This window comes from Salmo trutta, chromosome 2, assembly GCF_901001165.1.
Source record: "Salmo trutta chromosome 2, fSalTru1.1, whole genome shotgun sequence".
In the NCBI taxonomy this organism is placed as follows: Eukaryota; Metazoa; Chordata; class Actinopteri; order Salmoniformes; family Salmonidae; genus Salmo; species Salmo trutta.
The window spans coordinates 28651914-28677310 of record NC_042958.1 but is presented as its reverse complement, the minus strand read 5'-3'; the positions used below and the strand labels follow the sequence as shown (position 1 = coordinate 28677310).

Here is a 25397-nt window from a genome sequence, read left to right as displayed (position 1 = left end):
GTTGACATGTTCGAGAAGGCATTTCTGCCAAAAAACACACTTTGATAAAAACATATTCAAAAGGATCTCCTGTGAAGTTGTGGCTTGCAACATACACCTAGTTTCCCGAATCGGGTCACATTTGTTATACAGAAATGACAGTGTGTATTGAGCTACAGGAGGCAGAACCACCATATAATGGTATGTCTAAATTTCATATTCTGAAAAGTCTTTGACACCTGTCCCCTTAGAACCATGGCCAAACTTTGTAATATAAACAAAATTACAAGACATCTGAGAGTCATGTCTTGTTTAAAAACTCTTGAATCTGGTCCAGACGTGTCCTTAACCTTATTAAAACAACTTTGACTTCTCTGCACCTCAGGATGACACTCATGTCACCCAGCAATGCACCTGTGGTGGTGACACAATTAAAATATCACCCTCCACATCATAAAAAATTCAATATATGCAGAAGGAGAACTTCAACCCGATAACAGTTCTCTTTTTTTCACTCTGCCAGAGTCAATACCGTTTATCTGTTTGTCATGTTTACGACGGCCTTGACAACTAGTAACTTTCCGAGGGAGTCTCTTACGGTTCCCAATCTGCGCCACCAGCTCGGTGAGCCATATGTTCTTTGATTATGGGTGGTGATGTGTGAGAATGCTGTCAGCCGGCTGCGTGGTGTTATCTGAGGCAGACACGGTGGGTCAGGGCTTGGCACCGAGGGCCGACACATGCTAATGAACTTATCTCATTAAATATGCATCAAGCACCCTCCAGGAACGCACAGCGGAGCGTAGGCAAAATTCTCAGGAATTATGGGAACAGTCATTTCCCATTATGTCTCTGTTAAATAAGGAGTGACCTGTCTGATCAATGGGCTGACCTCGTCGAGATAGTTCCTCCTGATTCTGCAAGGGAACTTTGCAGATTACTTTAGACTTTTAAGATACTGCAGTGACAGTATCAACTTAAATGTCCGGGTGTATGGGGGTGTAACCTTGGTATAATTTGCTCCCTCTGACGCCAATGTTACAAGTCTATGAAATTAATCAAAGACAATGATGTCAATGAGGGTTGTGGTTATGCAATTAAAGTCTTGGTGCTCACGTTATTATATCACTCATAACTACATTAGGAAGGAACAAAAGAGAGAGTGTGTGACAGGTGTTGAATCATCCTAAACTAAGTTGTCTCCTTTGTTGATGGACAATTCAGAGTATATTTCCCATGGCTTTTACTCCTACTCCCACTCTTAATACGGGTGTATTATTGACTTCTAGTTTATTATTTTGGCATCCAATGGCTTAAATGCTACTACAAGAAAGTATTAAAATGTATATCGGCACCATTGCATTTCATCACATTGTAACAAGACCATAGCTCAATTGAAGCATAAAGTACTTAAGCAACTTACAGTTGAACGCTTGAGTGTTTTAAATGGTTTGCCCATGGTATAAATAATGTTAATGGTTGCTCAATTTATGATTGGCATTGAACACATTCGGTTGATTCTCATTTATACGGCTCTGTGACCAAATCAATTGTTCACTCATCTGTATATTGCCAAAGTTTGGTTAAAATGGTTTGTCCCACTTGCCCAGAACAACAGTATCTTGTTTGTATTTTCTAGGTTTTGTGAAATCCAATCTTTCAATTGCTTAACTGGATTCATGACTGGGCCTAATTAGCTCAAATGTTATTTTATTCACGTGCTGTCCTTCTGGATTCAATTGGATAATGTACAGCACATATACTGAAGATTGTCAAGTTCAACGTAAATGTACTGTTTGTGGGTAAAGGGTTCTGAGAGCTTCAGCAATGAGTACATAATTATACCTCAAAACTCCTGTCTGAAGGAATTCAGATTCCCTGCTTTTTTTGAGGAAAAACTACTACAACCAGGAAAGATGATAATGATGGGTGTAGTTTTGTGTATGAGTTTCAGGCCCATGTATTAGCGAACAACTAGGCCCTCAAAATAAGGCTTTATGAACTACGTATAGTTTGTGTAAATATACAGTATATTATATATACATTCTTTTGTGATAACATATTCGCTTAGGATCGAGGGTATTTCAATTCATTATTGTACTTTGTGTACACATTTTAAGTTACCACGATGCAATTAAACTACACTACTAGCCCATGGCCATGTTGAATGGATAATCGTTGTAAAGCATGTCTTAGCATGGGTGATATGAAAGCAGGATTATGTAGTATTTATCATGTATTAGTTGATGTGAATACTGGACTGTGATAATTGGAGGAATGAGAGACACTGAAAAACAAACACAGTATTGGCTCTCTCTGTTGACACTGGTTTGATATGTTTTCTTTCTGTTATTGTTGACACTGGTCTGATATGTTGTTGTTTTTGTTTTGAATCGGGCATCGCCACAGTCTACTAAGCCCACATCCAATTGCACAGAGCCTGTTATTTAAGAGCACAGAACAGCAGATAGCTTATCTGATGGGTTTATTTAGTATTTTTGGGGGGGAGAAGGCTCCAGATGTATCCCAAATGGTACCCTATTTCATATTTAGTGCCCATAGGGCTCTGGACAAACATAGTTCACTATGAAGGGAATAGGGTGCCATTTGGGACACACTTACAACGTTTCATTCCAGTGTGTAATTGGAATGATTGTAGAGGCAGTGGGACAAGTAATGGTCTCTATTCATTAAGTTGTTTTCATGTGGCACACTGCTTTGCCAAAAATAGGCATCCTCAATTAAATTGTGATCGCTCCCTTTTATAGCAAAAGAAGGGAAATCTGCTGTTCGTTTTATAAGTTAAGTCACAATCTTTATTCCTTACGGTTGGTGTGAATTTAGACCTTTGATGGATTATTTCACCATGAAGGTCTCTGATAAAAAAATGCATAGTTTCTCTATTTCATCATAGGTAGTAGCCACCTGCTAACCTATGATGTGTTGCGTGCAAACCTGGAAACATGATAAGATTGTACCTTTGGCATGTGTTCACTTCAAAAGGCTATTATTAAGAGCTTCTGAAACTATCAGGAGGCAACATGTATCAAGTGATGCTTGCTGAAAAGGACACTCTACTATGCACTTTGTTACATTTTTTAACAAATATCCTGGATGGATAAAGCAGGAATGATAGCAAAATAGATACACATTCAAGCATGTATGGCACATTACCAGATAGGCACACACCCGCATTTGGAATTCTAAACCATCTCCAATAGCTGAAATGGCATTTGAATGAAAATACAGTGGAAACAGTAAAGTGAGTATGTAGATAATATCATATCGGGACAAATAAAATATTCTGTAGGACGGGAGCTGGGAGTTGAATTATTTGTTGTTAATCTCCAAAGTGTTCATTCACTTTGGCTCCAGAGTGGCGCAGCAGTCTAAAGCACTGCATCTCAGTGCAAGAGGCCTCACTACAGTCCCTGGCTTGAATCCAGGCTGTATCACATTCGACTGTGATTGGGAGTCCCATAGGGCGACGCACAATTGGCCCAGCGTTGTCCGGGTTTGGCCTGGGTAGGCAGTCATTGTCTTATAAGAATTTGTTCTTAACTGACTTGCCTAGTTAATTAAAACATGTAAATAAATAAAAGGTGTGTATTGCTGTCAAATTACAGAATTGTAATTGTTATGGCATAATTATAAGATCATCCATAGTCATTTCTTTCCATACTCTGTTATACTCAAGGTGACATTTTGAGCAAAAATGCAGAAAGTTCTTCTTCAGAATTAGTTGCCATCTTTTGACACAAGCATTGTTTTCTGTGTGTTGTGTAATTGGGGCACATTAACATTACTCAACAGGTGACTGAGATAAAGGATACAGGCGAAGCAGCTTAACATTTCTTTCTGATTTCTCTCCTCCAGGTGATGAGCTCCATTAATTGTTGAACGTGACAGGCAACCCACCCCGGCCAGCGACTCATAATCTTGGCTGTGTCCAGTCAACTCCTTCACCACGGATTCAGCATCCCTTCATCTTTCTGTTGTGATCTGGCTTTCCATTTGTTGGGACTTTAACTTGGAGACCTCAAACTCACAGACCGCCAATGCTTACAAGGAACTGCCTGATACTGTTCCTTTGGTTTGTCTTCGACAAAGGCTCCCTGTCTCCTGTACGCCCGCCAGGCGCACCGCTGAGCAGGAGCAGTCTGGGAAAGGAGCATCCCAGGAGCCTGGTGGGCCCGATGAGAAATGGGGCATCTGGGTTTCAGAGAGTCAAGAGGGGCTGGGTATGGAACCAGTTCTTCGTGCTGGAGGAGTACATGGGGTCAGACCCACAGTACGTGGGCAAGGTAAGGATGCTTTACGTTGTGTTATTTATTGCATGGGAGTGTGTCATAACTCATATAGCTAAGAGCTCGGGAGAAATTGATGAGGGTGAGAGTGGGATGGAGTTGAGAAGGAAGAGCTATGTTGGTAGTGGTACCAGGAGTAGAGCATGTTTGAATTATAGAGTTCTATGTCCCTTGACATAGCCCGCTACTACCAATTGTCACTTTTTTACTTAGCTTCGCTCCTGGAGCTACATCTGACCATTTTAATCTCATGATGGGTTGTGTTTGGAAAATGTCTCTTTTTATGAGTGTATTAGGATATGAATGAAAGAAAAATATATGAAAAATGTCTTTCTTTTTGGGATTTATGCCAATGTTTCAATGTCGGACAGACATTTTTATTGCAGCTACACGCAGCATTCGTGTGGTGAGTGGATCAATGACCCGGCAGGAATACATTTAAATTATGGCTCTTGTAAATCCGTCAGATCATCCTAGTGACTAGGGAGGGAGGATTCTGACAGCAGTAAAAGACAGAGGACACGCACCTCATAGACTAAAGCCGGGTGGAGACTACACAACTTTCAAAATCCTAACATCAATGAGCCTCTCATATTAAACAACCGTCTATCCTGAAGTTTTTTGTGTTGCCAACGTAGTGGTGAGCACACTAAACGATGTGGCACAGACGGTGGTCACACACTAAAAGATTCTTTACTTGGTCGTGAGGATTCTCGATACCACGCTGTCTCGCAAAAAAAATTGATTAGATTTAATGTAACTACAAGTTGTGGCTCAAAGCAGCCTCATAAACATTCAGTCAGACATTCACACTTGCCATACAGAGTTGAAATATCTAGCCAACATTTTGAATTTAATAACATTGCTTGTGAACCTCAGATCTGTAACGATTTGATGCTTTGGTTAAAGGGAAGTACAAACGCATACTAGTAGTATTTGCTCCTGCTCGAGAGTCCGCACATTCTGGGTGATGTGAAACAACGTCATCATCTCACTGAGTTTTTCTCTGGCAAGCTATCGTTGGCTATTGCTGATCACCGTTCTAAAAACTTGTCGTTGCACATCTCACACTACAAGACCATTTGTGCTGATAAAATCAACATTTGAAAATTTCAGGACATCTGGGACTGCTCAAAGATGAGATCGGTAGCCCTCAGATTGCATCTCTGACCCGCTCACATTAAACAAGTGTCGGTGATCGCCACGTGCCCTGAGTAGGCAATGACATGGGGATTTTGTCTCCTATCTCAAAAACTTGTTTGGGACAGCTAAATTGGGGCCAAAATCGTGTAGTGTACTGCATGAAGTCTGCAATTCACAATATGTTTTTTTTCTCCTTGCTCTGGCTTAAGACATCCTTTACCTAAACTCAGAGGGGTTTTAAGGCTGAAGTTGTAATTTGGCACCCCTAGCTTAGGTAGGATAATAGTAAGACTGACTTATCTACCCCGGTGCCACTGCAATCAGCCCTGACGTGCTGCACTGTTTGTGGAAGTCTCACAGGCTAAAGCAGCCCGGGTACTGTCTATCTGCTGCACTCCTAAATCACTTAATCCCTGGCCGCTGCACCGTTTCAAAATAATTGACTGATTCTCTGCCATATCAAAGGCATTTGGAGATCAAGTCCCTCGACCTTCCGTGGGACAATCTTAAAGAGGGATAATCTGCTGCAACCAAATAAATACAGTGTCACGGGATGAGAGACCCAATGGAGTGTATGCTTCCTAGACAATGGACACTTGATTAACTGGGTGTCAGACAGTGGCTTTTCTTGCAGGGATTTAGATCAAGCACAGTCTTCGTACAGATACTGTATCCATAATATATCCATAATTATGGTTTATTGTTTTACTGTTTTATTTTCCAGAGTGGGCTGGAATGCGGCTGGAATTAATTTCTATAATACATCAAGACTAGACTTTGCAGCAATACATTCACATCAGAACACTATTCTAGAATTTAATGTATAGTAATTATGTTTGTGTTCTGATGTGAATGTATTGCTGCAAAGTTGACCAACATCCAACAACCAGCTTGTTTATGCACTTCGCCTAGCTACTTGTACTAACAGACACAGGATGAGCAGCAGAGAAGAGACCTGGGTTGCGTCCCAAATGGCATCCTATTCCTTATATAGTGCTCTAGTTTTAACCAGGGCCCACAGGGTGCACTAAATATGGAATAGGGTACAATTTGGTAAGCAGACCAGGTCTCCTCTCTGCTGCTCAAATCAAATCAAATTTTATTTGTCACATGCGCCGAATACAACAGGTATATTACCGTGAAATGCTAATTTACAAACCCTTAACCAACAATGCAGTTGAAGAAATAGAGTTAATGCAATATTTACTAAATAAAATTGAGTAAAAATATCTAAATAATCATAAAGTAATACAATACATGTACATAACAATAACGATGCTATATACAGGGGGTACCGGTACCCAGTCAATGTGCAGGGGTACAGGTTAGTCGAGGTAATTGTAAAGTGACTATGCATAGATAATAAACACAGGGTGTTACTGCTGCTACTCACTGTTTTATTTTGTTTATTTTACGGTTTGGTCAGTGACTAGGAGTTTCTTGTTTATTTCTAAATCATATCTTAATGGGACTTTGATTATACCCCTGCTGAGACAGAGATAATTCAATCTTGTGAATGTTTTCCATGGGTTAGGTTGAGAAAGAACTCTTGTACATGTTCACTCCAAATTAAGTATGATGAATAGGTTTTGTGTCATCTTGCCCTGCTGATAATCTCAGATGACGTCACCAAGGCTTCATGGGAAAACGTTTTTGGGATGTCATGAATTCACAACTTGGGGAGGCCTTATGAGGAAAATTCAGAGCTGCTGTGATTTATTCCAAAGATCCGAATTAATTTACAGAATGGGTTCTGCTTTCCAATTTAGACAAGACATCGAAATTGGTCCAAGAGAAGTGTGCCTGCCAAGAAAGTAATGACAACACTCTCTTGCACTGGCCAAAACACAAAAGGGCGATCTCTGACAACCAAAACAGAATAACAAAGCAACAACATCCCTATGAGCATTATCCATCTTACTTAAAATAAAAAGTCTAATGAGATGCCCCCTGTTTAAACCTCCATAACACTGCATCCCTCATGTTTGCATCTACTTGTATTGCAATCCAAATAAATGAAGGCTACAGTTCTGTGGTGAATAAAATGGTTATATTACTGGAGTAGGGAATGGCAGGGAAGAAAGGGAACTCTGAAAGGAATTTTTTAAGACTTCTTCACAAGAACTGCCTTCTCGTCTATTTCGGAATAATGAATGCAAGCAAAGCAACGTTTGTTTTCTTCTGTGACAAGCCAGAGGAGGAAAAATCTACGTTTGCATTTTCACTTGTCAATGTGTCAAAGGAATAAACGCAATAAAACAACAATGACTTGCATGCATTCGACTTTACTTATGCAAAAATAAATAGCATTTGTGGCATTGCATTGTTTTTACTTTGAGTACTAGCAAACCCCTAAAGCATAATTTCTGCAATGTTCCATATACAGAGATTTAAAACAGTAAAACAAAAATGGTATTCTATGCTGGTCTATAATGCCCTTCACACAGCACTTTATGAGGGCAATCCGTTATGCATTCACTTGATACATTAAATACAAACATAAATCTTCCTTCATTGATTACAAAATAACTTAGTTTGCTATCTATGGGATTACATTACTGTCTGTACAAGCTGTGAAAAACACCACTGCCTTAGTAACAAAAACAGCTATATGCAGCAGATCAACAATTTAACATTTTATTACAAGGAAATAAAGGCCTGGAGAGCCTTGGGGGATAATGTAACAAGACTGATACACTCAACAATTAGATCATGTCTTACAGTCCCAATGTTGAGCAATGGCTATCTGCAAGAAAAACTGCTATCAGTTGTTAGGCCATAAATCAAGTCCTGCTCCTTCTTCTCAATCACTATTAAACTCTCCCCGCTGTACTCAGCAGCATGCACTCTCTCTCTATAACATTTATTTTTGCCATCTTGGCAGACATCACGATAATGGTTATGAATGACTGTGTCCCACAAAAGTTGTAGTTTGAGAGTAGCTGACATACCAGGCTGTTTTGGTCCACTTAATGCAATGTGTTTGTCAGAAATGACATGCAAGCTAGCTATCATAAAGCCACTGTACTGTATATACAGTGCCCATATGGAAAGAAATATATTTAATGTCATGTAAAATGTATTTCAAGTAGATGTAGATACTTTTATGCTAAAAATGCATGTAATGCCTGACAATATTCCAGAAATGCATTGCTATGACATCTAGTCTACATGGTGGCCAAAGTGGTTTCTAATTTGGCTTCTTAAATAACTCATTAGGTATTGATCAATGCGGATATTTTTTGGGGCCACCAAACCAAAACTTTGGCAGGGATATAATTTAAATTGTGATGTGAGTAAAAAGAAATACACATTTTTACATCCTGTCATATAGAGCACATGTTCAACTTCCTAAAAAACAATTTTTCCCATCTTAAGAGGTATAAAAAAAGTACTATAGTAAGTGCTTCTCTTGATTAAATAATGAAAAACAATCTAGTGAGACCAGGCACTAGGCTGTTTTTATTATTATTTTAATTTGATTTTGTTTCGATTTATAAAAATCTATACATCATACAACACTCCACAAAATGTCACATTGTAAGTCCAGGTCTTGTGCTTCCAATTAGTGGTATTATACAGCTCTACAGTGGATGGTTAGCGTTGTTATGCTGTGTTTATAACCAAGTGGGAAGTGGGAATTTACCACATCTGAGAAAAATCCACTTGAACGGCCCGCCAACTGGTAATTACTAGTTAAATCAGCCGTGAATCCTCTTCTGACAGGGGGAATGACATTTTGTTGTATGCAACAGGGGGTGGCAATTTAATGCAAGATTCACATTGTTAAAACGTTTCTAGCCTGTCTATCTATGTGTAACAGGGTTGACGTGTCATGCTCGACCTGCTCAGTTTTTCACCACAAAACACCAGAAAATGGCCAAAAAGAGTAGAACCAGCTAACCTACTTTTCCACCATGATTTGATTATTGGATGTTCAATGTTTCTTTTAAAATAAATTTAAAAAGGAATAGTTTCACCATATTGAAACGAGAGTTCAGTTCACGTAACAGGGTTGACCTTAAAATGAATCACTAATCCCATTAAATAAATAATAATCTTCAGAATCACATTTTTCAAAGCAACAAAATAACTATGGCTTTACAATTATGGTGAAAACTTGGGGGTAAGTGGGTTAGAATCTTCTTAGAAGTCACCGAGGGTGCATGGAGGGATGTGTCAAAATGCTTCATTTCTGCACTTTAGCAAGTCTTTATTCATATAAAAAAAAATCAGATTTATTGAATTCTACATGTGGTCTATATTAAACGGCACTTCATTTCATATAACAGGCTTTCAAATTTCAATATATATTTGGATGTATTCAAAATGTATTAAATAAATTAAAATAATTCATTTTTGGGCCAATTTTTTTTTCTTCTCATGTAACCAATTTCATTTGTCATTTTTGTTTTTATTTTTTCATATGGATGGTACTTCCTGTTCAGTGAGAACTTAGAACATGTGTAATGTCACAGTATTCCCTTGACAACAGTTGATAGGGAAGTGAACACTACAGCTTGACGTTGGGGCGAAGTAAATATATAAAAACAAAAAAAAGTACAGTATGTTGTTTTCCCAGCACTTTAGTCATACGTGATAGAATGAAAGCAGATATTTTTTGATTATGATGTTGAGCAATTTACGAGACCTTCAATCTTTGAAAAAGGCAGCCAATGTTGCTGTAACAGCATACTAGTGGAATATACTGTATGGATTGGATTTATTCAACTTTCAATGGAAGCAAAATATACTGCTCAAAAAAAGAAAGGGAACACTTAAAAAACACATCCTAGATCTGAATGAAAGAAATAATCTTATGAAATACTTTTTCCTTTACATAGTTGAATGTGCTGACAACAAAATCACATAAAAATAATCAATGGAAATCCAATTTATCAGCCCATGGAGGTCTGGATTGGGAGTCACACTCAAAATTAAAGTGGAAAACCACACTACAGGCTGATCCAACTTTGATGTAATGTCCTTAAAACAAGTCAAAATGAGGCTCAGTAGTGTATGTGGCCTCCACGTGTCTGTATGACCTCCCTACAACGCCTGGGCATGCTCCTGATGAGGTGGCGGATGGTCTGCTGAGGGATCTCCTCCCAGACCTGGACTAAAGTATCCGCCAACTCCTGGACAGTCTGTCATGCAACGTAGCGTTGGTGGATGGAGCGAGACATGATGTCCCAGATGTGCTCAATTGGATTCAGGTCTGGGGAACGGGCGGGCCAGTCCATAGCATCAATGCCTTCCTCTTGCAGGAACTGCTGACACACTCCAGCCACATGAGGTCTAGCATTGTCTTGCATTAGGAGGAACCCAGGGCCAACCGCACCAGCAAATGGTCTCACAAGGGGTCTGAGGATCTCATCTCGGTACCTAATGGCAGTCAGGCTACCTCTGGCAAGCACATGGAGGGCTGTGCGGCCCCCCAAAGAAATGCCACCCCACACCATGACTGACCCACCGCCAAACTGGTCATGCTGGAGGATGTTGCAGGCAGCAGAACGTTCTCCACTGTGTCTCCAGACTCTGTCACGTCTGTCACGTGCTCAGTGTGAACCTGCTTTCATCTGTGAAGAGCACAGGGCGCCAGTGGCGAATTTGCCAATCTTGGTGTTCTCTGGCAAATGCCAAACGTCCTGCACGGTGTTGGGCTGTCAGCTCAACCCCCACCTGTGGACGTCGGGCCCTCATACCACCCTCATGGAGTCTGTTCTGACCGTTTGAGCAGACACATGCACATTTGTGGCCTGCTGGAGGTCATTTTGCAGGGCTCTGGCAGTGCTTCTCCTGCTCCTCCTTGCACAAAGGCGGAGGTAGCGGTCCTGCTGCTGGGTTGTTGCCCTCCTACGGCCTCCTCCACGTCTCCTGATGTATTGGCCTGTCTCCTGGTAGCGCCTCCATGCTCTGGACACTACGCTGACAGACACAGCAAACCTTCTTGCCACAGCTCGCATTGATGTGCCATCCTGGATGAGCTGCACTACCTGAGCCACTTGTGTGGGTTGTAGACTCCGTCTCATGCTACCACTAGAGTGAAAGCACCGCCAGCATTCAAAAGTGACCAAAACATCAACCAGGAAGCATAGGAACTGAGAAGTGGTCTGTGGTCCCCACCTGCAGAACCACTCCTTTATTGGGGGTGTCTTGCTAATTGCCTATAATTTCCACCTGTTGTCTATTCCATTTGCACAACAGCATGTGACATTTATTGTCAATCAGTGTTGCTTCTTAAGTGACAGTTTGATTTCACAGAAGTGTGATTGACTTGGAGTTACATTGTGTTGTTTAAGTGTTCACTTTATTTTTTTGAGCAGTGTACATCTCTCTTTCTCTCAATCTTTCTCCCCCTCTCTCTTTCTCATTCTTGGTGTATGTGCCTGTGTGTACAGTGTGTGTGTGTGTGTTGTGACTTCTGTATACAAGAGATCACATAGAGTCTTTTCAAGATCACAAACACCCCAATCAGTTTGATATGGGTTTCACTGGGCACACATAAAGCTGTCCTGGTCTCTGGGCTCATGGTGTATTTACAAAGGCTGTGGCTCAGTGGGACACCCCTGTGTTGGTTTCCCTGAAAGAACCACACTGCAGGCCTATGTCCTTTTCATAGGAATATGAATGGCATGATAGGTGGGCAGTTGCTAAGGCTTTTTAAATAATCATACAGTGCAGTATACTAGATCAAATCATTAAAAACCTTAACCATGGCAAGTGTAAGGTTTAGAAAAGACTTTAAGGTGGCCACAATGTACAGTATAAAGCAGGAGTGTCAAACTAATGTTGCCCTGGGGAACACATTCGGTCTTCATCAAGCTCCGAAGGGCCACACTGAAAATGTGTTATATTTCCTCTGTGTAAAACTTTGCAAAAAACTGTCTTCTATCGTTGTTTTGGGGGGATTCTTTATGCTCCCTTACTGTCTAGCTTTAATTTCAGTGATTATTAGCGAGCTGGACACAGTCAAGAAACTGTATGAATTATAAGTATTCACCCGCCTTGGATTTCTTCACATTTTATGGTGTTAAAAGGTTTGATTCAATTGGATTTAATTGTTAGGGATCTACACAAAATACTCTGTAATGTCAAAGTGGAAGAAAAATTATATATTTATTTTTTAAAGATAATTAATGAAAAATGAAACTAATATACACTGAGTATACAAAACATTATGAATAACTGCTCTTTCTATGACATAGACTGACCAGGTGAATCCAGGTGAAAGCTATGATACTGTCAAATAATAGTTCTGCAGGAGTGGTGAAGTCAGGCGCAGGAGACTCAGGTACGGGAAACACGTAGTATTTTAATGAAGGAAAAACCAGTCCAAAAATATCAAGCCGAAAAGGCAGGGAAAAATATTCCAATAAAGGAAGACTAACACAGTCTTCTGAATATATCGGGACGCAGCCCAGCAACCCTAATGCCCAAACGCTAAAATATAAATGGACAGAAAAGAAAATCCCCCCCAACCTACAATAGCAGGCACGAAAAAATCCCGCACAACCCCAAACACAAAACAGACAGACTAAATACCCCACTAATTACTAAACACAAAACAGGTGCTACCCTAACCAGACATTACCAAACAAAAACAGAAAAGGAAATCAGTGGCAGCTAGTAGGCCGGCGATGACGACTGCCGAGCGCAGCCCGAACGGGGAGAGGCGCCACCTGTGGACGTTGTGACAGATACCTTATTGATGTCACTTGTTAAATCCACATCAAATCAGTGTAGATGAAGGGGAGGAGACAGGTTAAAGAAGGATTTAAGCCTTGAAACAATTGAGTATTGCGTATTGTGTATGTGTGCCATTCAGAGGGTGAATGGGCAAGACAAAAGATTTAAGTGCCTTTGAGGTATGGTAGTAAGTGCCAGGCACACCGGTTTGTGTCAAGAATTGCAAAGCTACTGGGTGTTTCACGCTCAACAGTTTCCCATGCGTATCAAGAATGGTCCATCACCCAAAGGACATCCAGCATTGGAGTCAACATGGGCCAACATCCCGTGGAATGCTTTTGACAGCTTGTAGAGTCCACCTTGTAGAGTCCATGCCCAATGCCAACTCAATTTTAGGAAGGTGTTCTTAATGTTCTGTACACTCAGTGTATCTTGATTAGATAAGTAATCACATCCCTGAGTCAATACATGTTAGAAACACCTTTGAGATTATAGCTGTGAGTCTTAAGTTAAGTCTCCAAAAGATTTGCACATCTGAATTGTGCAATATTTGCCCATTATTCTTTTCAGAAATCTTCAAGCTCTGTCAAGGTACTGGGGATCATGGCGAGGCAGCCATTTTCAAGTCTTGCAATAATGATCAAGCAAAATCAAGTCAACAGTGCAACTTGGCCACTCAGGAACATTTATTGCCTTCATGGTCAGCAATTCCAGTGTAGATTTGTCCTTGTGAAAGGTGAATTCCTCTCCCAGTGTCTGATGGAAAGCAGTCTGAAGCAGATTTTGCTCTAGGATTTTGCCTGTGATAAGTTCCACCCCGTTTCATTTTATGCTGAAAAACTCCCCGGTCTTTGCCGATGTCAAGCAAACCCATACCATGTATACAGCCACCACTATTATTGATAATAGGAAGGCATTTTCACAGTGATGTGTTGTGTTGGATTTGCCCCCAACATACAGTGGCTTATGAAAGTATTCACCCTCTTGGCATTTTTCCTATTTTGTTGCCTTACAACCTGGATTTATAATAGATTTTTGGGGGGTTTGTATCATTTAATTTACATAACGTGCCTACCACTTTGAAGATGCTAAATATTTTTTTATTGTGAAAGAAACATAAGATCAGACAAAAAAACAGAAAACTTGAGAGTGCATAGGTAGGTGGCCCTACAAAGTCAATACTTTGTAGGGCCACCTTTTGCAGCAATTACAGCTGCAAGTCTCTTGGGACATGTCTCTATAGGCTTGGCACATCCAGCCATTGGGATTTCTTCCCATTCTTCAAGGCAAAACTGTTCCAGCTCCGTCAAGATGGATGGGTTCCGCTGGTGTACAGCAATCTTTAAGTCATACCACAGATTTTCAATTGGATTGACGTCTGGGCTTCGACTAGGCCATTACAAGACATTTAGATGTTTCCCCTGAAGCCACTTGAGTGTTGCTTTAGCAGTATGCATAGGGTCATTGTCCTGCTGGAAGGTGAACCTCCATCCCAGTCTCAAATCTCTGGAAGACTGAAGCAGGTTTCCCTCAAGAATTTCCCTGTATTTAGCGCCATCCATCATTCCTTCAATACTGACCAGTTTCCCAGTCCCTGCCGATGAAAAACATCCACACAGCATCAAATCAAATCAAATTTATTAATATAGCCCTTCGTATATCAGCTGAAATCTCAAAGTGCTGTACAGAAACCCAGCCTAAAACCCCAAACAGCAAGCAAAGCATGTGAAAGAAGCACGGTGGCTAGGAAAAACTCCCTAGGAAAAACTCCCTAGAAAGGCCAAAAACCTAGGAAGAAACCTAGAGAGGAACCAGGCTATGAGGGGTGGCCAGTCCTCTTCTGGCTGTGCCGGGTGGATATTATAACAGAACATGGTCAAGTTGTTAAAATGTTCATAAATGACCAGCATGGTCAAATAATAATAATCATACTAGTTGTCGAGGGTGCAACAAGCACGTCCGGTGAACAGGTCAGGGTTCCGTAGCCGCAGGCAGAACAGTTGAAACTGGAGCAGCAGCATGGCCAGGTGGACTGGGGACAGCAAGGAGTCATCATGCCAGGTAGTCCCGAGGCATGGTCCTAGGGCTCAGGTCCTCCGAGAGAAAGAAAGAAAGAGAGAAAGAGAGAATTAGAGAGAGCATATTTAAATTCACACAGGACACCGGATAAGACAAGAGAATACTCCAGATGTAACAGACTGACCCTAGCCCCCCGACACATAAACTACTGCAGCATAAATACTGGAGGCTGAGACAGGAGGGATCAGAAGACACTGTGGCCCCATCCGATGATACCCCCGGACAGGGCCAAACAGGCAGGATATAACCCCACCCACTTTGCCAAAGCACAGCCCCCACACCACTGGAGGGATGTCTACAACCACCAACTTACCGTCCGAAGACAAGGCCGAGTATAGCCCACAAAATCTCCGCCAAGGCACAACCCAAGGGGGGCGCCAACCCAGACAGGAAGACCACGTCAGTGACTCAACCCACTCAAGTGACGCACCCCTCCCATGGACGGCATGGAAGAACACCAGTAAGTCAGTGACTCAGCCCCTGTAATAGGGTTAGAGGCAGAGAATCCCAGTGGAAAGAGGGGAACCGGCAAGGCAGAGACAGCAAGGGCGGTTCGTTGCTCCAGCCTTTCCGTTCACCTTCACACTCCTGGGCCAGACTATACTTAATCATAGGACCTACTGAAGAGATAAGTCTTCAGTAAAGACTTAAAGGTTGAGGCTGAGTCTGCGTCTCTCACATGGGTAGGCAGACCATTCCATAAAAATGGAGCTCTATATGAGAAAGCCCTACCTCCAGCCGTTTGCTTAGAAATTCTAGGGACAATTAAGAGGCCTGCGTCTTGTGACCGTAGCGTACGTGTAGGTATGTACGGCAGGACCAAATCGGAAAGATAGGTAGGAGCAAGCCCATGTAATGCTTTGTAGGTTAGCAGTAAAACCTTGAAATCAGCCCTTGCCTTAACAGGAAGCCAGTGTAGGGAGGCTAGCACTGGAGTAATATGATCACATTTTTTGGTTCTAGTCAGGATTCTAGCAGCCGTATTTAGCACTAACTGAAGTTTGTTTAGTGCTTTATCCGGGTAGCCGGAAAGTAAAGCATTGCAGTAGTCCAGCCTAGAAGTAACAAAAGCATGGATTAATTTTTCTGCGTCATTTTTGGACAGAAAGTTTCTGATTTTTGCAATGTTACGTAGATGGAAAAAAGCTGTCCTTGAAACAGTCTTGATATGTTCTTCAAAAGAGAGATCAGGGTCCAGAGTAACGCCGAGGTCCTTCACAGTTTTATTTGAGACGACTGTACAACCATCCAGATTAATTGTCAGATTCAACAGAAGATCTCTTTGTTTCTTGGGACCTAGAACAAGCATCTCTTTTTTGTCCGAGTTTAAAAGCAGAAAGTTTGCAGCCATACACTTCCTTATGTCTGAAACACAGGCTTCTAGCGAGGGCAATTTTGGGGCTTCACCATGTTTCATTGAAATGTACAGCTGTGTGTCGTCCGCATAGCAGTGAAATTTAACATTATGTTTTCGAATGACATCCCCAAGAGGTAAAATGTATAGTGAAAACAATAGTGGTCCTAAAACGGAACCTTGAGGAACACCGAAATTTACAATTGATTTGTCAGAGGACAAACCATTCACAGAGATAAACTGATATCTTTCCGACAGATAAGATCTAAACCAGGCCAGAACTTGTCCATGTAGACCAATTTGGGTTTCCAATCTCTCCAAAAGAATGTGGTGATCGATGGAATCAAAAGCGGCACTAAGATCTAGGAGCACAAGGACAGATGCAGAGCCTCGGTCTGACGTCATTAAAAGGTCATTTACCACCTTCACAAGTGCAGTCTCAGTGCTATGATGGGGTCTAAAACCAGACTGAAGCGTTTCGTATACATTGTTTGTCTTCAGGAAGGCAGTGAGTTGCTGCGCAAGAGCTTTTTCTAAAATTTTTGAGAGGAATGGAAGATTCGATATAGGCCGATAGTTTTTTATAATTTCTGGGTCAAGATTCGGCTTTTTCAAGAGAGGCTTTATTACTGCCACTTTTAGTGAGTTTGCTACACATCCGGTGGATAGAGAGCCGTTTATTATGTTCAACATAGGAGGGCCAAGCACAGGAAGCAGCTGTTTCAGTAGTTTAGTTGGAATAGGGTCCAGTATGCAGCTTGAGGGTTTGGAGGCCATGATTATTTTCATCATTGTGTCAAGAGATATAGTACTAAAACACTTTAGTATCTCCCTTGATCCTAGGTCCTGGCAGATTTGTGCAGACTCAGGACAATGGAGCTTTGGAGGAATACCCAGATTTAAAGAGGAGTCCGTAATTTGCTTTCTAATGTTCATGATCTTTTCCTCGAAGAAGTTCATAAATGTATTACTGCTGAAGTGAAAGCCATCCTCCATTTGCGAATGCTGCTTTTTAGTTAGCTTTGCGACAGTATCAAAAAGAAATTTCGGATTGTTCTTATTTTCCTCAATTAAGTTGGAAAAATAGGATGATCGAGCAGCAGTGAGGGTTCTTCGATACTGCACGGTACTGTCTTTCCAAGCTAGTCGGAAGATTTCCAGTTTGGTGTGGCGCCATTTCCGTTCCAATTTTCTGGAAGCTTGCTTCAGAGCTCGTGTATTTTCTGTATACCAGGGAGCTAGTTTCTTATGACAGATGTTTTTAATTTTTAGGGGTGCAACTGCATCTAGGGTATTGCGCAAGGTTAAATTGAGTTCCTCGGTTAGGTGGTTAACTGATTTTTGTCCTCTGACGTCCTTGGGTAGGCAGAGGGAGCCTGGAAGGGCATCAAGGAATCTTTGGGTTGTCTGAGAATTTATAGCACGACTTTTAATGCTCCTTGGTTGGGGTCTGAGCAGATTATTTGTTGCAATTGTAAACGCAATAAAATGGTGGTCCGATAATCCAGGATTATGAGGAAAAACATTAAGATCCACATCATTTATTCCATGGGACAAAACTAGGTCCAGAGTATGACTGTGGCAGTGACCAGCATGAAGCTGCCACCAAAATGCTTCACTGTGGGGATGGTGTTCTCAGGGTGATGAAAGGTGTTGGGTTTGCGTCAGACATAGTGTTACTTGATGGCCAAAAAGCTCAGTTTTCGCCTCATCTGACCAGAGTGCCTTCTTCCATATGTTTGGGGAGTCTCCCACATGTCTTTTGGCAAACACCAAACGTGTTTGCTTATTTTTTTCTTTAAGCAATGGCTTTTTTTCTGGCAACTCTTCCGTAAAACGCAGCACTGTGGATTGTACGGCTTCAAGTGGTCCTATGGACAGATACTCCAATCTCCGCTGTGGAGCTTTGTAGCTCCTTCAGGGTTATCTTTGGTCTCTTTGTTGCCTCTGAATAATGCCCTCCTTGCCTGGTCCGTGAGTTTTGTGGGAGGCCCTCTCTTGGCAGGTTTGTTGTGATGCCATATTCTTTACAAATTGTATTAATGGATTTAATGGTGCTCCGTGGAATCTTCAAAGTTTCATATATTTTTTTATAACCCAACCCTGATCTGTACTTCTCCACAACTTTGTCCCTGACCTGTTTGGAGAGCTCCTTGGTCTTCATGGAGCCGTTTGCTTGGTGGTGCCCCTTGCTTAGTGGTGTTCCAGGCCTTTCAGAACAGGTGTATGTATACTGAGATCATGTGACAGATCATGATACACTTAGATTGCACGCAGGTGGACTTTATTTAACTAATTATGTGACTTCTGACGGTAATTGGTTGCACCAGATCTGATTTAGGGGCTTGATAGCAAAGGGGGTGAATAAATATGCAAATATGCCTTTTTTTTCATTTCCCTTTTATTAATTTGGACTATTTTGTGTATGTCCATTACATGAAATCCAAATAAAAATCCATTTAACTTACAGGCTGTAATGCAACAAAATAGGAAAAACACCAAGTGGGATGAATACTTTTGCAGGGCACTGTTAGGCACTGCATTTAGGCCAAAGAGTGTATTCCTTTGCCATTTTTTTGTGGTATAACTTTAGTGCCTTGTTGTACACAGGATAAATGTTTTTGGAACATTTTTATTCTATGTATTTGTATTCTTCTTTTCACTGTCATTTAGGTCATTATTCTAAAAATGTTTTGATCCATCTTCAGTTTTCTCCCTTCCCAACCATTAAACGCTGTAGCTGTTTTAAAATCACCAATGGCCTCAAGGTCACATCCCTGAGCAGTTTCCATCCTGTCCTGCAGCTCAGTTTAGAAGTACAACTGTTTCTTTGATGTGTCTGGGTGGTTTAATACATCATCCACAGCATGATTATTGACTTGACCATGCTTAAAGATACATTAAATGTCTGATTTGTTATTGTTACCCATCAACACCCAAGTGACACAGCTAACTAAGGCACTGCATCTCAGTGAAAGAGACACCACTACAGTCCCTGGTTCGAACCCAGGTTGTATCACATCCGGCCGTGATTGGGAGTCTCATAGGGCGGCGCATAATTGGCCCAGCCAAAGGTTAAATAAATAAAAAAATCCAATCACTGCCCTTCTTTATAAGGCCACTGAAAAGCCACCTGGTTTTTGTAGTTGAATATGTGCTTGAACTTTAACACTTGACGGAGAGACCTTACAGATGTTGTATGTATGGGGGGCAGAGGAAGGGGTAGTCATTGAAAAAGCATGTCAAGCGCATTTTAAGCCACATTTTACTCCTGAACTAATTTAGGCTTGCCTAAATAAAGGGTGTGAATACTTACAGTACCAGTCAAAAGTTTGGACACACCTACTCATTCAAGGGTTTTCTTTATTTTTACTATTATCTATATTGTAGAATAATAGTGAAGACATCAAAACTATGAAATAACACATATGAAATTGTAATAACAAAAAAAGTGTTAAACAAATCAAAATATATATATATATATATATTTGAGATTCTTCACAGTAGCTCCCAGCTTTGCAGACTTTTGGCATTCTCTCAACCAGGTGCATGAGATAGTCAACTGGAATGCATTTAAATTAACAGGTGTGCCTTGTTAAAAGTTAATTTGTAGAATGTCTTTCCTTCTTAATGCGTTTGAGCAAATAAGTTGTATTGTGACAAAGTAGAGGTGGTATACAGAAGAAAGCTCTATTTGGTAAAAGACCAAGTCCATATTATGGCAAGGAAAGCTCAAATAAGGCAAGAGAAACAAAAGACCATCATTACTTTAAGACATGGTCAGTCAATGAGGAAAATGTAAAAAACGTTTCTTCAAGTTCAGTCGCAAAAACCATCAAGAGCTATGATGAAACTGGCACTCATGAGGACCGCCACAGGAAAGGAAGTCCCAGAGTTATCTCTGCTGCAGAGGATAAGTTCATAAAAGTTAACAACCTCAGAAATTGCAGCCCAAATAAATGATTCACAGTGTTCTAGTAACAGACACATCTCAACATCAACTGTTCAGATGAGACTGCGTGAATCAGGCCTTCATGGTCGAATTGCTGCAAAGAAACCACTACTGAAGGACACAAATAATAAGAAGAGACTTACTTGGGCAAAGAAACACAAGCAATGGATATTAGACCTGTGTAAATCTGCCCTTTGGTCTGATGAGTCCAAATTTGAGATTTTTGGTTCCAACCGCCGTGTCTTTATGAGATGCAGAGTAGGTGAACGGATGATCTCTGCATGTGTGGTTCCCACTGTGCAGCATGGAGGAGGAGATGTGATGGTGCTTAGCTGGTGACACTTTATTTAGAATTCAAGGCACACTTAACCAGCATTGCTACCACAGTATTTCTGCCTCGATAGGCCATCCCATCTGGTTTGCGCTTAGTGGGACTATCATTTTTTTTTAAACAGGACAATGACCCAACACACCTCCAGGCTGTGCAAGGGCTATTTGACAAAGAAGGAGAGTGATCGAGTGCTTCATCAGATGACCTGGCCTCCACAATCACCCGACCTCAACCCAATTGAGATGGTTTGGGATGAGTTGGACCGCAGAGTGAAGGAAAAACATCCAACAAGTTCTCAGCATATGTGGGAACTCCTTTAATACTGTTGGAAAACCATTCCAGGTGAAACTGGTTGAGAGAATACCAAGAGTGTGCTAAGCTGTTGTCAAGGCAAAGGGTGGCTACTTTAAAGAATATAAAATCATAATTATTTTTTTATTTGTTTAACACTTTTTTGGTTACTGCATTATTCAATATGAGTTATTTCATCGTTCTGATGTCTTCACTATTATTCTACAATGTAGAAAATAGTAAAAATAAAGAAAAACCCTTGAATGAATAGGTGTGTCCAAACTTTTGACTAGTACTGTATGTAACAACTATATTATAGTTATTTTTATCATTTATAATTTTAACATTAGAGTATTTTGTGTAGATCAATGACAAAATAAAAAAAGAAATCTCAACTAAATGTATTTCAATCACCCTTTGTAATGCAACAAAATGTGATATAATACAATTGTTTTGTTTTGCTGAAGTTTCACTTGATAATAAAGATGTGGAACTCTACCTACGCTGCACCTTGGTCCGCTCATTTCCAAGAACGTGACAGAATATCCCACCAACAAAGGACCAAGCAGCGTGAGAATGAGGTAAAGAAGTTTTGGACTTGGGAGGACATGAGAGGACACGAGACCCTTCCTTGGCGGGAGTCGCCAAGGAGCATAGGGGGACAGCGATGACGCCGGGGACCACGGCCACAGAAACCCCAATATTTTTTTCGGGGGGGGCACATGGAGCTGGCGGTGGAGCAGCGGAGAGTGCCAGAGCCTGTTTGTGAGTCGGAGGAGGAATTTGATGAAAGATTCCGGAGAGAGGTGGTAGCGAGGAAAATGCTGCAGCACAGGCGTGCTAAAGAGCGTGACGATGGCACCGGTTTCACGCATCTAGCCTCCAGTCCGGTACGTCCTGTGTCTCCTCCTCGCACTCCCCCTGAAGGACCTGTCCCCAGTCCGGTACGTCATGTGACTGCTCCTCGCACTCACCCTGAAGTGTGTGTCCCCAGTCCAGTACGTCCTGTGCCTACTCCTCGTACTCGCCCTGAAGAGCGTGTCACCAGTCCGGTGCAACCTGTGCCAGCCCCACGCATAAGGCCACCAGTGCGCCTCCCCAGTCCGGTACGTCCTGTGCATGCTCCTCGTTCTCTCCCTGAAGTGCGTGTCACCAGTCCGGTGCCACCAGTACCGGCTCCACTCTCTAGGCCTCCAGTGCGCATTCACAGTCCAGAGCCTCCGGCGAAGGATCACAGTCCGGAGCCTCTGGCGACAGTTCCCGGTCCGGAGCCTCCGGCGACGGTCCCCGGTTCGGAACCTCCGGCGACGGTCCCCGGTCCGGAACCTCCGGCGACGGTCCCCGGTCCGGAACCTCCGGCGACGGTCCCCGGTCCGGAATCTCCTGCGACGGTCCACGGTCCGGAACCTCCAGTGATGGTCAACTGTCCGGAGCTTCCAGGCAAGGCGTCCAGTCCAACTCCAGGGCAAGAGCCTTTCTCTGCGCCGGGGGCCAGTCCAGGCACGATGTCCAGTCCAGCTCCAAGGCCGGAGCCTTTCTCTGCACCGGTGCCCAGTCCAGGCACGGTGTACAGTCCCACTCCATGGCCGGAGCCTTCTTCTGCACCGGTGCCCAGTCCAGGCTCCGGCTGGGCATCGGCGCAGAGGAAGGCTCCGGTAATGGAGCTGGGTTGCACGGCGTCCAGTCCAGCTCCATGGCAGGAGCCTTCCTCTGCGCAGATGCCCAGTCTAGGCACGGCGTCCAACCCAGCTACAGGGCCGGAGCCCTTCTCTGCGCCGATGCCCAGTCCAGGCACGGCATCCAACCCAGCTCCATGGCCGGAGCCCTCGTCTGCGCCAGTGCCCAGTCCAGGCACAGCATCCAGTACCGCTCCAAGGCCGGAGCCTTCCTCTGTGTCGATGCTCAGTCCAGGCACGGCGTTCAGCCCGGCGCCATGGCCGGATCCGGGGTCTGGGCGGGGGCTACGACCCGCACCGGAGCCGCCACCGACACTTCTCACCCCCCTACCCTCCCCATCTAGTTTCAGGTTTTTCGGCCGAAGTCTGCACCTTTGGGGGGGGTACTGTCACGCCCTGACCATGGAGAGCCCTTGGTGCTCTATGGTATTGAGGTCAGAGCGTGACTAGGGGGGTGTTCTAGTTTTCTAATTTCTATGTTGGTGTGCTTGGTATGGCTCCCAATTAGAGGCAGCTGGTAATCGTTGCCTCTAATTGGGGACCCTATTTAGGTAGCCTTTTTCCCACCTGTGTTTGTGGGTTATTATTTTGTGTAGTCACGTTTCGGTGTTCGTTTATTGTTTTGTTTTGCTGAAGTTTCACTTGATAATAAAGATGTGGAACTCTACGTACGCTGCGCCTTGGTCCACTCTTTTCCAAGAACGTGACAGTATCATTCCCACTGCAGGTCCATTATAATTTCTACATAGTTACGATTTGGTTTTAGCCATTTTAAAGTTTATTGAGTTTGACCCCTCCCAAACAAGGGCTATATATATATATATAATTAATTTTTGTTCATTTTTAACTCAAACTACCCGTGGTCCGTATGTTTGACTACCCTGGTATAGATGCTTGATTACATTGGAATATCCCAATTAATCTGAGGACATTCTTCATACGAATATGCCATATATATATATTTTTTTAAATGCAATATATACAGTGGGGGAAAAAAGTATTTGATCCCCTACTGATTTTGTACGTTTGCCCACTTACAAAGAAATGATCAGTCTGTAATTTTAATAGTAGGTTTATTTGAACAGTGAGAGACAGAATAACAACAAAAAAATCCAGAAAAACGCATGTCAAAAATGTTATAAAATGGTTTGCATTTTAATGAGGGAAATAAGTATTTGACCCCTCTGCAAAACATGACTTAGTACTTGGTGGCAAAACCCAATGACCCAAAACACACGGCCAAGGCAACAAAGGAGCGGCTCCTTTGTTGCCTTGGCCGTGTGTTTTGGGTCATTGTCATGCTGGAATACCCATTCACAACCCATTTTCAATGCCCTGGCTGAGGGAAGGAGGTTCTCACCCAAGATTTGACAGTACATGGCCCTGTCCATCGTCCCTTTGATGCGGTGAAGTTGTCCTGTCCCCTTAGCAGAAAAACACCCCCAAAGCATAATGTTTCCACCTCCATGTTTGACGGTGGAGACGGTGTTCTTGGGGTCATATGCAGCATTCCTCCTCCTCCAAACACGGCGAGTTGAGTTGATGTCAAAAAGCTCCATTTTGGTATCATCTCACCACAACACTTTCACCAGTTGTCCTCTGAGTCATTCAGATGTTCATTGGCAAACTTCAGACGGGCACGTATATGTATTCTTGAGCAGGGGGACCTTGCGGGCGCTGCAGGATTTCAGTCCTTCACGGTGTAGTGTGTTACCAATTGTTTTCTTTGTGACTATGGTCCCGGCTGTCTTGAGATCATTGACAAGATCCTCCCGTGTAGTTCTGGGCTAATTCCTCACCGTTCTCATGATCATTGCATGGAGCCCCAGGCCGAGGGAGACTGACAGTTGTTTTGTGTTTCTTCCATTTGCGAATAATCGCACCAAATGTTGTTACCTTCTCACCAAGCTGCTTGGCGATGGTCTTGTAGCCCATTCCAGTCTTGTGTAGGTCTACAATCTTGTCCCTGACATCCTTGGAGAGCTCTTTGGTCTTGGCCATGGTGGAGAGTTTTGAATCTGATTGATTGATTGATTCTGTGGACAGGTGTCTTTTTTACAGGTAACAAGCTGCGGTTAGGAGCACTCCCTTTAAGAGTGTGCTCCTAATCTCAGCTCGTTACCTGTATGAAAGACACCTGGGTGCCAGAAATCTTTCTGATTGAGAGGGGGTCAAATACTTATTTCCCTCATTGAAATGCAAATCAATTTATAACATTTCTGACATGCTTTTTCCTGGATATTTTTGTTGTTATTCTGTCTCTCACTGTTCAAAGAAACCTACCATTAAAATTATAGACTGATCCTTTCTTTGTCAGTGGGCAAATGTACAAAATCAGCAGGGGATCAAATACTTTTCCCCCCCACTGTACATGTGATTGTGTGCAATTGCATTGACAGTATGGTCCGATACCACATTTTCTTCTTCACCACTTATACTGTAAAGGTCTCTCATTTGAATATGAGTCAATAAAAGTGTTTGTTGGAAAGGGCAGCCGTGTTTTCCCAACAACTTGTTTAGCCGCGTGGTGCTGGGCTGACAGGAACTTGCGATTCTTAATTTTATTGATGGCTCTCCCCTTGCCAGTTTCTTCCAA

The 25397-nt window shown here is 42.4% G+C and overlaps 1 protein-coding gene across 2 annotated transcripts in view; it reads left to right on the top strand.

Moving 5' to 3' along the window:
• Positions 1-25397, top strand: part of LOC115154013 (cadherin-12-like) — a 271441-nt gene that overhangs the window by 99885 nt on the left and 146159 nt on the right. The window contains exon 2 of one of the 2 annotated variants that reach the window (XM_029699780.1): positions 3856-4283. In XM_029699780.1, coding sequence (XP_029555640.1) covers positions 4038-4283 — 246 coding nt within the window. In that variant the 5' untranslated portion in view covers positions 3856-4037. Of the gene's footprint in view, positions 1-3782; positions 4284-25397 lie in introns of those variants that run through there. The other variant, XM_029699788.1, reaches the window with a different exon arrangement.